The sequence below is a fragment of the Rhincodon typus genome, chromosome 7, assembly GCF_021869965.1.
Source record: "Rhincodon typus isolate 14 chromosome 7, sRhiTyp1.1, whole genome shotgun sequence".
Lineage (NCBI taxonomy): Eukaryota > Metazoa > Chordata > Chondrichthyes > Orectolobiformes > Rhincodontidae > Rhincodon > Rhincodon typus.
In genome coordinates, this window is record NC_063338.1 from 26,074,973 (window position 1) to 26,089,447 (window position 14,475).

At 42.5% G+C, this 14,475-nt stretch overlaps 1 protein-coding gene across 1 annotated transcript in view; it reads right to left on the minus strand.

The window, feature by feature from the left end:
* Positions 1–14,475, minus strand: part of kcnh3 (potassium voltage-gated channel, subfamily H (eag-related), member 3) — a 546,526-nt gene that overhangs the window by 69,513 nt on the left and 462,538 nt on the right. The window contains exon 11 of the mRNA XM_048598723.1: positions 13,484–13,733. Within this exon, the coding sequence (XP_048454680.1) occupies positions 13,484–13,733 (250 nt within the window). The remainder of the gene's footprint in view (positions 1–13,483; positions 13,734–14,475) is intronic.

Genomic DNA, 14,475 nt, shown 5'->3' on the forward strand with positions numbered 1-14,475 from the left:
GTTATAAACCTCTATAAGGTCACCTCTCAATCTCCTACGCTGTAGTGAAAGAAGTCCCAGCCTGTCCAGCCTCTCCTTATAAAATAGACCTTCCGTTCCCGGTAACATCCTGGGAAATCTTTTCTGCACCCTCTCCAATTTAATAATATCCTTCCCATAGCAGGGCAACCAGAACTGTACACAATACTCCAAACGTGCCCTAACCAACGTCCTGTAGAATCTCAACATGATGTCCCAAATCCTGTAGTCATTGGTCTGTTGAGAAAACTGGACAAATCCCTTTCAGGTAACTGCAGAACCAAGACATCCTAAGCAACTACACAACAGTCATAAAGTCAGCATTAGTGGAATCACCCACCTTAACAACCACAACATTCCACACTCTATTTATCACGGTCAAACCACAGACTAATTCGTTTTTGTTTCAGCCTCACCTCACATTTCTCATCCATGACTATGTGTGTGCTAGGTTTTATTATATTGTCTTGCACTTTAGTAGCCACTAAACTCAATCTTTTAAAACTCCAGAACACCTCGTTAAAACCTAAGTATATTTGGACTGGGAAAAGGTATCCATCAGGGGTGGCAGGTTTTCAGACTAATCTTTTTCCAGCTAACTGAGTGAGGTGGTGACTAAAGAACAGGTGCCACTTCATTCATCCTCGTCTAGGAGCGTAATGATTTGTGGGGAGCTTACCCAGAATTGTAACAAATTGGGTACCTTTACCTGGGGCCTGGTTTTAATAACCTCCTAATGGAATCCAGCTTTATTTTATTCTATTGTCAGTCAAATATTGCACTGTGAATATGCTTCCTGCTCCATTGATTCCAGTGTGAGTAAAGTATCATTTGCTGTCTTCCCTCTCCACTGATTCCCATGTGAATAATGTGTCAATTGGTCCTCTCCACTGGCCTTATTATATGAAGAGTGTAGCACTCACTTCTGAATTCTTGATTGATCCCAAGTGTCAGCATTGTGTCACTCATTCTATTCCAATTTCAGTTAGTACCACATTATACAATGTATTCTTAATAAAATAAGATGATGTATCTTGTCTTTTATGAAGTGAAACAGAAAGGTTAATCAGGAAGTTTTTCAGCGGGGAAACAATAACTCTATATTCTGGATTTCAACCTGCAAGCTTCGTTATGGTTTCAATAATTGCTGATGAATTACATTATTGGCTTGCTTCTTTTGCTTTTAAAACAAAACATTCTGCAACAGCTTTATTTGCTCCTCACTGCTATTGTGCAGAATTTAGTTCTTTATCTTTATGTCTCCTGAAATGAAATAAAATATGGTAGTGACACCACTTGAAATAGTCTTCCATCGAAAAAATTCAGTTTCAGGCTTTCAAGTTTATAGGTCGGAATTCTCTGGACCCTGAATGACATGGGCAATAGTGAGAAAGTTGGGAAAATTGTGGGAGGTTCCAGCAAGAAACTGCCTGTCATTGAGAGTAAAACGTCCAATTTTCCAACCAAGCAATGAACAGCAAGATGCGATTCTCATCAGTGAGCAGTGAGAGATCTATTTGCATTCATTAGCGTGTGGTGACATCGTGTTATAACCTAAATTTACCATCCTCCCACCAGCTGATCTAAACTAGGCAGGGAAATTCCTGACATGAAAGTCAGAGAGAGGGCTTGGCAAATTGGCATTGTTGCTTGCTGCTCCAGCCACTCTGGACACCAGTTGCCTATGTTTCAGGGCACACTCCATGGGCAATGACTGCAGGTGGCCCCTTGTTTATGAACCTTAATATCTGACCCATACCAGTCACACCACATCATCATGGCAAAGGTCCGATCCACTCACTTTAAGGTCCTGCACTTCAGTGCTGCGTTTTGGGGCACACACTGGCACCGTTCACTGGGTAATGCTGCTGCCAGATCAGTTTGCACACAGGGACATAACCTATCTCATGGATTCAACTAGGATGTACTTCAAGGCTGCTCAAACAAAAACAGAAATTGCTGGTGAAACTCAGTAGGTCTGGCAGCATCTGTGGGAAGAAAGCAGAGTTGATGTTTTGAGTTTGGTGACTCTCCATTGGAACGGGCCATATGTCTAAAGGGAGTGGTCGTCGGTCAGTTTAAGGATGTCAGTCAGTCGGGGCAGTGGGGATTGTAGGCAGCTGCCTGGGATGCACAGGGTTCAAGGCCAGTGTAGGGGGAAACTTGATATATAAAAGGGGGAAGAAGTAGGGCATAGCAGGTCATGGGATGATGTGGGAGGGGGATTGACTGGTAGTCACCACCACCATCACCTCAATAGGGAACTATATAGTAAGATGCTGAGCATCACCAGATTGTAGTGTTGGGGCTATTGCAACAAAGACGATTGGAGTCTCAGGTCAAAGTAGTTGGTGGGGGCATGTGAGGGTTCAATCAACATGAGCTTTCCAGAGAATGGTAGTTAGAAAGGCACATGGAATTTATTGGGGGCGGGTACCTGATGACTGGGCCGAAGCTGGAACTCACAGGGTCCAGCGTGACTTTCCATGAAATGCCAATTGCTAAAGGCATATGGGTGGGACCACAACCAGAGAGGCCGGAGCCAGTGTCAGCTTGCCGGCCAAAAACACAGCTCCAGTTCTGCACGACGGAAACCCTTCAAGGGGCATGTGAAATGCACACAGTGTACAAGTGTGTAGGGTGTAAATATTCATCACAGGCAATGTTGGCCATGCAAATTGCAGACAGGCATCTCTGTAAAGCAAATGCTACCACGGGTGACCTTAGAAGTGGCAGCTGTGAGACACAACAAACACGGCTAACCGAGGCATCCTCGGGCACACAAGGGCATGGAACTGATTCCCTCTCCAGCTGAACTGCAATATAATGCAAGGGTCTTGAAGCCTTTCCTGGGTGAAGTGGGGCTGGTTGTGCAGGGTTCAGTCTGCATGCAATGTTTACATTCTGTATTATCTCTACATGACATGACTGGTGAAGCACTCATCAAAACTGGATCTATGTCAGAGTGGCAAAATGAATCATTGTCAGAATGCAACATGTTTCACTCTATAGAGGAGAATGTTAAGCTATCATTTGTGAAGGATGTGGCTGTTGACTGTTCTCATTGCTAAGAACCTGGTTTGTTCCTTATGTGTTTGACACAGGTTCATTGCGAGCATGACTTATGGACTAATGACTGCAACCTGAAGGGATGAGTGACCATTCTATCCCAGTGGCCATCAAGGTGACAGTTGCACTAGCTAAACATTTATGCAACTGTTTGCTTCCAAGGATGCACTTGGGTCTTGTGTGGGATCCCTCGATCCTCAACCCACAATATGCCAAGGCTGTTACTGAAATAATTTGTGCCAGATCACACCACTTCATCTCATTTGCCCATGACAATGGCAGTGCTGCAGCCTAGGCATCAGGATTTGCAACATAGCTAGTGCTTCCATAAGCAGGGCACAATAGACTGTACATACATTGCATCAAAAGTGCCATATCATAACGTGGCTGAGTTCATCAACAGAAAAGGTTTCCATCACTTTGATGTGCAAGTCACCTGTGACCATTATACTGCATCTTTCATTAGGTACCATGGGAGCTACCATGATGTTCTTTATCCTTGAGAATGATCATGTGGATGCTTTACATGGATGGCTACTGGAATATAAGCGCTACCCTCTGCAACCATGGCTCCATTATGCAACCCCTTGACTGAGGCCACGTGTAGATACAATGCAGCCCATATCAGGGCCACTGTAGAGTAGATAATAGGCCTACTGAAGGTGAGGGATAAGTGCTTGCATCAGTCTGAGGGGGCCTTGCAGAATACTTCAGACAATGTACACCGCATAATCCTAGCATGCTGTGCACCACGCAACTGGAATAGGAAAAGTGAGATGTGATGAAGGCAGAAGATGGGAGAGTAGCTGCAGTCTTTCAAGGGGAAAGATGAGAACACTGAGCAGGAGAACATCACCTTCTGCATGATAGAGTGTGACAGCATGGGGCACAACAAGCCAGACAAGACTTTCCAGGAGATGTGAGCTAGGTGCAGTGATTATTCATTGACTGTGAATTGGTTAGTGTTTGAAAGGCAAGTAAAATCTGTTTCTGTTCCAAGAAGCAATTGCAGTTTCTGTTTGATTTTTTATTTGATTTTGTTGTTGTTGAATAAAGGTGTATGTTTTGAAGCAATGTCAATGAACAATGATACGATGCTGGGCTCCACTGGGTATTGGGGAAGGAGTAGCATTCCCTTTGTCAGGGACACTTTATTACACATACATTGTACATTCTTACATCTATCGTTGTTTAAAAACCAAGCAACACAGCTCATCCTGTCTTACAACCCAGTCTAAAGGAGTGCTAATCTTTCCCCAATACCTAGTGTAGACCTATTCCAGAGGTTTGAAATAACTCCGAACAGGTTGGTTAGAAAAATAAGAAGGAGTTTATTAAATACAATGCAATCTCAAATACAATTCTAATATTGAGTGTACATGAAGTGCGATGTAATTTACTTATATATCCTAAGGACCAATGTCTTCAAATGGTTCAGTTCTGTTTCATTAAAAAGGCAAGAAAAGATATTTTAACCACAGGGCAGAAATGTGCCTGATTAGTTATGGGCTTGCAATGTGAATTAATCCACACATATTTCATGTTTAATATTTACTTGTTATTTGACTTGGAGCCATTTTCATATCACTGGATGAATCATTTGATTATCTAACTTAGAAAGCCAGATTCAAAGTGCATGATTGGCAGGGCTGCAAAATATTTCAAAATTCCTGATGTTCGGGATGGGTAGCAGGGCACTGGAAAATTGCGAATGTAAACTTCTATTGAAGAAAGCAGTGAAATAAGAAGCAGGAAGCTTTGGGCCATTTACCTTAACATCTCTCAACAAGAAATTCCTACAATCCATTAGTAATGAGGTTGTAGCAGGACACTTAAGAATATGATAATGGATCAGGCAGAGTAATCTAGTGGGAATGTGGAATTGAGGTCAAAATCAGATCAGTCATGGTCTTAGTGAATGGCAGAACAGGCTTTTTGGACCAAATGATCTACCACTGCTCCTAATTCATATGTTCATATGTAACATGGTTTTGTGAAGGGAAAGCATGTCTAACAAATTGATTAGAATTCCTTGAGGGTCTGCCAGGGCTACTCAGCTCCTGGTCTCATTACAACTTTAGTTCAAACATGGACAAAAGAGCTGAATTCCAGAGGTGAATTCAGCCTGACTGCCCCTGATATCAATGTGGCATTTGACCGAGTGGAGCAAAACTAGAGTCAATGGGAATCATGGGAAAGTTTCCTCTGGCTGTAGTCTTGCTTGGCACATAGGAAGATAATTGTGGTTATTGGAGGTCAGTCACCTCAGCAGGAGGTCCTCAGGGTAGTGTCCTTGGCCCAACCATCTTCAGCTGCTTCATCAATGACCTTCCCTCCATCATAAGGTCAGAAATGGGGATGTTCGCCGATGATTGCACAATGTTCCACACCAGTCGCGACTCCTCAGATACTGAAGCAGTCCATGTTCACATGCAACAAGATCTGGACAATATCCAGGCTTGGGCTGACAAGTGGCAAGTGACATTCATGCCACACAAATGCCAGGCTATGACCATCACCAATAAGAGACAATCTAACCACTGCCCCTTGACATTCAATGGTGTTACTATCGCTGAATCCCCCACTATCAACATCCTGGGGGTTACAATTAACCAGAAACTCAACTGGACTCACCACATTAACACAGTGGCTACAAGAGCAGGCCAGAAGTTGGGAATACTGCGGTGAGTAACTCACCTCCTGACTCCTCAAAGTCTGTCCAACATCTACAAGGCATAAGTCAGGTGTGTGATGGAATACTCCCCACTTGCCTGGAGGAGTGCAGCCTCAACAACACTCAAGAAGTTTGACACCATCCAGGACAAAGCAGCCCGCTTGATTGGCACTACATCTACAAGCATCCATTCCCTCCACCACTGATGCTCAGTAGCAGCAGTGTGTACTATCTACAAGATGCACTGCAGAAATTCACCTAAGATCCTCAGACAGCACCTTCCAAACCCATGACCACTTCCATCTAGAAGGAGAAGGGCAGCAGGCATATGAGAACACCACCACCTCCACATTCCCCTCCAAGTCACTCACCATCCTGACTTGGAAATATATCGCAGTTCCCTCACTGTCGATGGGTCAAAATCCTGGAATTCCCTTCCTAATGGCATTGTGGGTCAACCCACAGCAGAGGACTGCAGCGGTTCATGAAGACAGCTCACCACCACCTTCTCAAGGGCAATTAGGGATGGGCAAGAAATGCTGGCCAGCCAGCGATGCCTACGTCCCACAAATGAATTAAAAAAAAAATCCTAGGTCCAACCATCTTCAGCTGCTTCATCAATAACCTTCCCTCAATCATAAGGTCAGAAGTGGGGTATTTGCTGAATATTGCACAATTCCTGCACCATCGGCAACTCCCCAAGTACTAAAGCAGTCAATGCCCAAATGCAGCAAGACCTGGACAATATCTGGGCTTGGACTGACAAATGGCAAAAGATCTTCATGTTATTCAAGTACCAGGCAATGACCATCTCCAACAAGAGACAATTTAATCATTGCCACTTGACATTCAATGGTACTACTGTCAGTGAATCCCCCACTAACAACATTCTGTGGTTACCACTGACCAAAAATTGAACCAGACTATCTATATAAATACTGTGACTACAAATGCAGAGGCTAGGAATCCTGCAATGAGTAACTCATCTCTTCATTCCCTAACACTTGCCTACCATCTACAAGGCACAAGGCAGGAGTGTGTTGAAATACTTCCCATTTGCTCGGATGCGTACAGCTCCAACAATATTCAAGAAGCGCACCACCTTCCAGGTCAAAGCAGCCCACTTGATTGACGCTACATCCACAAATATTCACTTGCTTCACCACTGATGCTCCGAAGCAGCAGTTTGTACCATCTACAAGATGCCATGCAGAAACTCCCCAAATCACCAACTCACTTAACAGCAGCTTCCAAACCCCTGACTGCTACTAACCAGACAGACAAGTGGAGCAGATATATGGGAACACCAGCACCTTCAAGTTCTCCTCCAAGCCACTCACCATTCTTACTTAGAAATATGTCACCTTTCTTGGCACGGGGTGAAGATCCTGGAATTGCTTCCCTGTTGGCATTGTGGATCTAAAAAAACCAAATAGACTGCAGTGGTACAAGAAGGCAGCTCACCACCACCTTCTCAAGAGCAACTAGGGAAGGGCAATAAATGCTGGCCCAGCCAATGATACCCATATCCATGAATTAATACAAAAAATGTAATAAACGAGATGGATGAAAGCAACCCACAGATATGCTGTACTACATAAAACTGAACTCACTGTATAGGGGTTAACATATCAGCCAGATAAAAGACTGGCTAACTGACAGGAAACAGAGTAGAGATAACCGAGTCTATTCTGAATTGGCAGTTGAGTGGAGTGCCACAGGGGATGCTGTTGGGATCACAACAATTTACAACCTGTATCAATGCATGGATGAAGGAACTGCATGTATAGTAGCTAAATTTGCCAATCACAGCAAGATAGGTAGGAAAGTAAATTATCAAGAGGTGGTAAAAAGTCTACAAAGGGATATAGGTAGGTTACATAAAGGGGTAAAATTGAGCAGATGGAGTATAATGTAGGAAAATGTGAACTTGTCCACTTTGGCAGGATTTGAGAAGTCAGCTGTACCAAGGATTTGGGATTCCTGGTACATAAATCACACAAAGGTAGCATGCCGGATAGCAAATAGCTAGGACGGCAGTTGGAGTGTTGGTGTTTATTGTAAGCCAAATAGAGTATAGAAGCTGGGAAATGTTACTGCAGCTGCATAGGACATTAATTAAACCATATCTGTGGTTAGTACTGTGTCCAGTTTTGATCGCTTTATTTGAAAAGAGCTTAATTGCTGAGAAGCAATTCAAAGAAGGCTTGCTTCAGTATGGAGGATGAAAGGCTTATCCTATGAAGAAAGATTGGACAGGTTGAGCCTTTACCCACTGAAGTTGAGAAAAATAAGAGGTGATCTTTCTGAAACATCTGAGAACCTTAGGAGTCTTGACAGGGTGGATGCTAGGGAGGAATGTCCTCTTATAGGCAGTGAGAGGACGAGAACTAGGGGACGCAGTTTAAAAATAAGATGGAGATGAGGAGAATTGTTTATTTCTCAGATAATTGTTCGTCTGTGGAATTCTCTTCCCCAGAAAATAGTAGAAGCTGAATCACTGAAATTGTTCCAGGCTGATTAGGTAGATTTTTGAGGAATAATGGAGTCAATGGTCAAAAGGGTGGAGAAGAAAATGGAGTTGAGACCACAACCAGATCAGTTATAATCTTATTGTATGGTGGAGCAGGCTCAAGGGGCAGAATGGCCTGCTCGTCCTCCCAAGCCCTATGTTCCTAGGGCTGGCATTACGTTAGAAATAAACATTTCAGAGCAATAACTAGAATGTGAATAACATAAATGATATTGTTAAATTCTCTCCAGTCTTTCTCTGGATGCAAGATAGAAGTGTTCTCAGGTACCACAATATTAACTGTTTAACCATTTCTATGTCCTCTTCAGGGCTCATGTAAGCACAATCATTGCATGGCATTAATTACCAATGGCTGAGTGCAACTTTGCCCTGGAGAATTCAAGTCTCAATCTATGGCCATGTTTATTTTGAAGTTGGGGTCCTGGAAAAGTGAGGCTCAAGTAAACATCTGTTAATGACATTGTCTACTGTCTGTCATTAACTTCTTTTCCTGCACTGCTTCTAATTAAAGCCAATGGGTGGTATTATAATGAGGAGTATTCCCGGTTAAACTGCAGGCTCGATTTCATAAATGGAAATAAATGCCTGTTACTTTGAAACAATAAAGATTCAGACTGAATTACATGGGTGTGAATCTGATGCAGGCCACAGTCAATGCAGAGTCAGATATGCCACTTCTGTCAGGTGAAATGGGATTTTCTTCAACGTGACAGAAAAAAAATCGGACGTGTCAGTAATGCTGAAGGTGATGTACTGTCTTGTAAATGTGTGATCCATGAACCATGCTTAACGTGATTGTACATTCCCTTGGTTCCCTACTTGACTCCAAGATGAGATTCCACCTCAAGCTTATGCATTGTAAATTTCACCCATTTCAATCTCCTTAACCCCCGCCCAACTCCAACCCACCCTCATCTCACATCTGCTGCTGAAAGCCTCATCCATGTCTTAGTTTTTGCTAGACTTGGCTATTCCAACACTTTGCTGGCCAGCCTCCCACTTTCCACCCGCTATAAACCCGCAGTCATCCAAAACTGCTGCTGTGTCCTTAGTCACTCATTACCTTTCACTCACTACCTGATGTTGTAACCACAGTGACTCCAGATTAAGCAATGCCCTGATTTTAAAATTCTCATCTTCGTTTTCAAATTCCATTTTATTTTATTCTGCTTCCCTGAATTGCCTTGGGATATTTTAAACGTGCAATATAAATTCAAGTTGTCATTCATTTGGAAACATTTTAGAAAGAATAAACTGTAAATAAAACATCTCAGAGGTTGGAGTTTGAGGCTTTATATTTGTTTTCATATTGTATACAACAATTTCCATTGAAACCAAGCAGAACTGAATCCTCACGAGTGCCTTTCCAGCAATTCCAGTCAAGCATTTATGTCTCAAAATCAATTTTACATAATTTATTAAACTGAAAGGCACTTAATTTGCCATTTTGCAAATAGACTCTGGAATGAAAATTAGCTATTCCAAATATGAATTAATTATGAACTAAGATGACCTATTTTTCTGTTCTGAGATATAATGTGGGATAGGTTAGGAATGTAAGAACAAGAATACACTATTCAACCCATTGATCCAGTTTTGCCTTTCAATTAGAACATAGCTTATCTACACTTACACTCATTTTCTAACAATTTATGAGGAGCAGCCCAGCATTCAGTGCCTCAATCCTTGTACTGCAATATATTTGATCAGCTCTAATTACCTACCCATGCTCCATATCTCTTGAACCCATTGTATCGAACCAAAATCTATCAATCTCAGTTTTGGAAATTCCTATTTAGTGAGTATCCATGATATTTTAGGGAAGAGATCCAGATTTCAACTTCCCTTTGGGTAAAATGTGCTTGCACAAGTTTTAAGATAATATCCCTGATGTTCTTAATTCTCCTACTGAAGGAAATAGTTTATCTAGTGTGATTTTCTCTTTTTCAGGATAAGTGTGGGGCTGAATACACTAAGTATACACTAACTTACCATTCCCATGGGTTTCAGTGAGTTGTTTGGCCTATCACAGGCCTTGATAGTGGTGCCCACCATTTCTCAGATGCTGCGACCAATCAGAGACTGGAACATTTTGGGTCCTCGGACTGCTGTTTAAGTTCTACTCTTCCAGGGATCTAACTGTGAAAAAGTAGCCTTTACCTCTGGCTTCTTGCAGGGTGGGTCTCATGAGGAGTTGGGGGATTGGATTTGTGGGGCAAGGCAGTGGCTAACTTTCAGTGAAAAACCCTTTGCCCTCATCCAAGCCCATGGCTGTCCCCAGATTGTGGCAAATGGAGTGCCACCCCCAAGTGGGCAGGTAGGTTACCCTGTTCACAGAGATGGGAAGGCAGGTAATTGAGGAGATGGTGAATTAAGGCCCAAGGGGGCACTAATTTAAGGGCCATAATTGCTGGCGACTTGAGAAAGTCCACAATGGTTCATCATGACCAGCAATTGACTGTTGATGTCTCTAGAAGGGGCTGAGTATCACTGAAGGGCCATCACACCTAATTATTTCTCTTCATGGCATCTCGTTTGCCTTCACTGAGGAAGAGAAAATAGCACCATCTGCATCTACCCTGTTAAATTCATTTATAATTCTAAACTATTGGATTATCATTCAATCTTCTGAACTCAAGGTGTACGAGCCAGCTTTATGCAGATTACACTTATAATTTAACTCTTTAAGTCCTGATATCATTCTGTTATGGTGTACCTCAGCCAACACCAATATGCCCTTCCTGAAGTGCAGTGCCTGGAACTGAAAACTGCACTGTATTTTACACTCCCAGGGGCTGGGTTGGTGGGAGATAGTGTGTGGTAAAATTGGGCACTGTCCCCTTGCACACCAGCCCTATGCCACAAGATTATATGTGGTGGGAGAAGGAGCAGGCGGACTGTCCAAGTATGGGCCAGTTGAAGTCCTTAAATGTTCAATTAGTCACATCAGTTTGACTTTTGACGCTTTTCTCAGTGGTGCCAAGTGTGAAGTCCAACTATCTGTCACAGCGTGGGATAGGGGAGGCAAGGGGAGATACCTCTTTTATAGGCTGCTCCCCTGGAACCCTCACAACCAAACACCTCCCCAGCCAAGCCTGCCATCTCAGGGCCCCCACTTCCCTCTCTGGGGCCTACCAACACGGCTCCAGCAATAAACCTCACACTCCCCTCTGTGTCCGGCTCATTGTGGGTTGGGGATGCGGTGATCCCTTTTGCAGATCGGACAAGTCCTTGAAGTGGCCACCCACAGCTCTCTGTGGCACCGTTGGATCCAATGAGCTGCCAACTGCTTGAATGGCTGAGAACTTTATTTAAGGACTTGGATGCAGTGCTGCAAGAAAGTCAATGACCTCACACAAATGGTCAAGGTCTGTATCTTCAAGTACCATAAGCTACCAACCTCACATACTGTACAATACAACTCAGCCTCTATCACTCCCTTCCTAACTATTTCCATCAATCCTGTTTCATGCACGTCATTAACAAAATTAGCAGTGCTCCAAACCCTATAACCACAAGTCACAGCTGGCACACAGTGCTAAATGTTTAGTTATGATAAACCATAAACTCCCTCTCCCTTGCAGGGCAAAATGACTCAGTCAGAGGAAGCAGCTCCTAACCAGTGAGTGAGTGACATAGCAATAAGTCCTAACCCCAAAGGAAGAGACGATGGAGTAGCAATTACTGAGGTTGTCTCCAGCGGTGAGACTGAAACAAACAAGGATGGCAATTTCCTCTGACATAAACTTCCTTCTCATATCCCAAATGCTCCTCAATCCATGTCCTCTTCTGTTATATGAGCTGCAGATGATGTAGGAATTCATCTATTGCTTTCTCTGGCTCTTTGCATCACGGCTCTACTCTTGAGTCTTTTCCCCTTCAGAAACCCGACAACTACAACCTGGACAAACTGTTTAGAACTGTGGTGATAAAGAAGAAACATTGTCACTGGCTCTCACATTGCACCCCACCAATTCAGATAGTCATTGTATCCACTTTAAGGATAGCACAGTGGCAGGATCTGCTCATAGTGAGACTTTGTGCATTGAGATATCTAGAGCCAGGCAGTGGAAAAAGGGAGTGCAGCTGACAGCTTGCCAAACAGTGACTAAGATAAATGGTTGGCCTATGGAAGAGTGTTGACGGGGATGCTCTGCCATTAAATAAGATCATAGCTGATTTTTTTTTAACTTACCTCTATGTTCCTGGTCTATCACAATAACTCTTGACCCAAAAATCCATCAATAACTGGACAACCATAGCTTTCTAGAGAATCCCAAAGATAACCGTTAGAGTAAAATTTGTGACACAACTAATGTTTGCACTACTGAAGGACCTTTTCTGCGTCCAAACCTCATACTTGGGCTTATTTAAGAAGCCAAACTGTACACTATGCTCCACCTCGGGCCTTATATAATTGCATTGAGGCATCTCTACTGTTACACACAATCTCTTTATAAGAAAAGGTAACATATTATCTGCTTGTCACCTGCACATTTACTTCCTGTAATTATGTAAGGACGATTTGAATACCAATGTTTCCAGACTCTTATAAAAAATTCTGCTTTTCGATTTTTCCCAGCGAACTAGATAATGTCATATTTCTCCGCATCCACCTGCTGCATTTTTGCTCACTCTTGGACCCTATTTACATCCGTTTGCAACTTCTTTAGCTTCTTTCCACAACTTATTTTCCCACTTTATTTATTATCAACAGGAAACTTGGATACATTTAACTCGGTCCTCTTATCTAAGTAATGGATTTAAATTGTAAAAATAGTTGAGGCCCTATTAAGCAATAATCCTTGCAGTTTCCAATTAGTCATTGTGTCCCACTACAAAATGACCCATTTCTTCCAGTCTTTCTGTTTTTGTCCATTAACCAGTCCTCAACAGTGCTCATATTTTCTGCTCCATTCGTACAAGTCCTAAACTGATGTCATCACCTCTTTTGTGGCACTTTGTTGAATTCATTTTGCAAATTCAAATTCACCGCATCTGTTGGTTCCTCTTATCTATACAGCATTATGCATCTGAAATATCTGAAGACTTGAGGTCAGGAATGACAATATGTAGAACATAATCTTCTTGATTTTTAGTCAGCACTAGAAGGATATGTGTTTAACAGCGACCATCAAGTAAGCTATGACAGTCAGGAATGAGTATCGAAGGTAACAGTGCTCACTTACCTAGAATAGCCAGCACTGTGTTGTCCTTCAGGACCTCCATGGAACCTGAGCAGACAAAGTAGATAGCCTGCAGGGCATCGCCCTGACGGATGAGGTATTCCCCTGGAGCACAGAAAGAGGTCTTGATGCTTAAAGAGAGGGATCGAAGGCACCCACGGCTAGCTGATTCAAATATAGGTAGCTGAAGGATTTCTTTGTTCAGATGCATTGCAATGTCCGCTCGCAGTTCATCAGGGAAATCTTTCAGAAGCTGGAATGAGGACACATACTACATGATTAAAACTGGCATGGAATGTAAGTATATTTCCCGGTAAGACAGTAATCATTGTTTCTCGATAAAGTTACTATGTCCGAGCATGTAGATGTTGTCACTACCCGCCCTTTCTTTTATTCCCTTCCTTGTCCCATAAAACTACAATGAAATTGTAGAAAGGCCTCTCGCTATAAAGCAAAATGGAGGGGATTGAAAGATAGAAGGAGCAGGCATGATGGGTTGAATGGCCTCCTTCTGCACCATGACAATTATTTCTGATTCTGAGTCTGTGTTGGAAGTGTGAAGGAAATAGATGGTATAACTGCAACTGATGACATTAATCAATATCGTAAAACGTTTTTGAAAAGAAATGGGCCCCAAATGATACGCTATGGCTGTAAGTCAATGCAAAACTTCTGTTAGGTATACCAGTTTAGATCTGTGTGACAGCAGCAGGTTTCTCTACAGGCTGATAAATTGCTCCAAATCATCTTTAGTTCTTTATCCATACATTCAGCCAACTGTTGTTAGCTCAAGTAAAGGGGGACATACTATCTGCAGATAAAACTGCTTATCTAACGTGATAGATGGAATAAACCTGCTGAATATTTATTTTCCATTTGCAATGTGCAGCAATACGTAAGGTCAAAATATTACACATGGGAGAGAAATATGATGATAGCCCAAATATAATTCATTCAATATTCCTGAAATTCATAACCTAACTTGTAGTATTCCT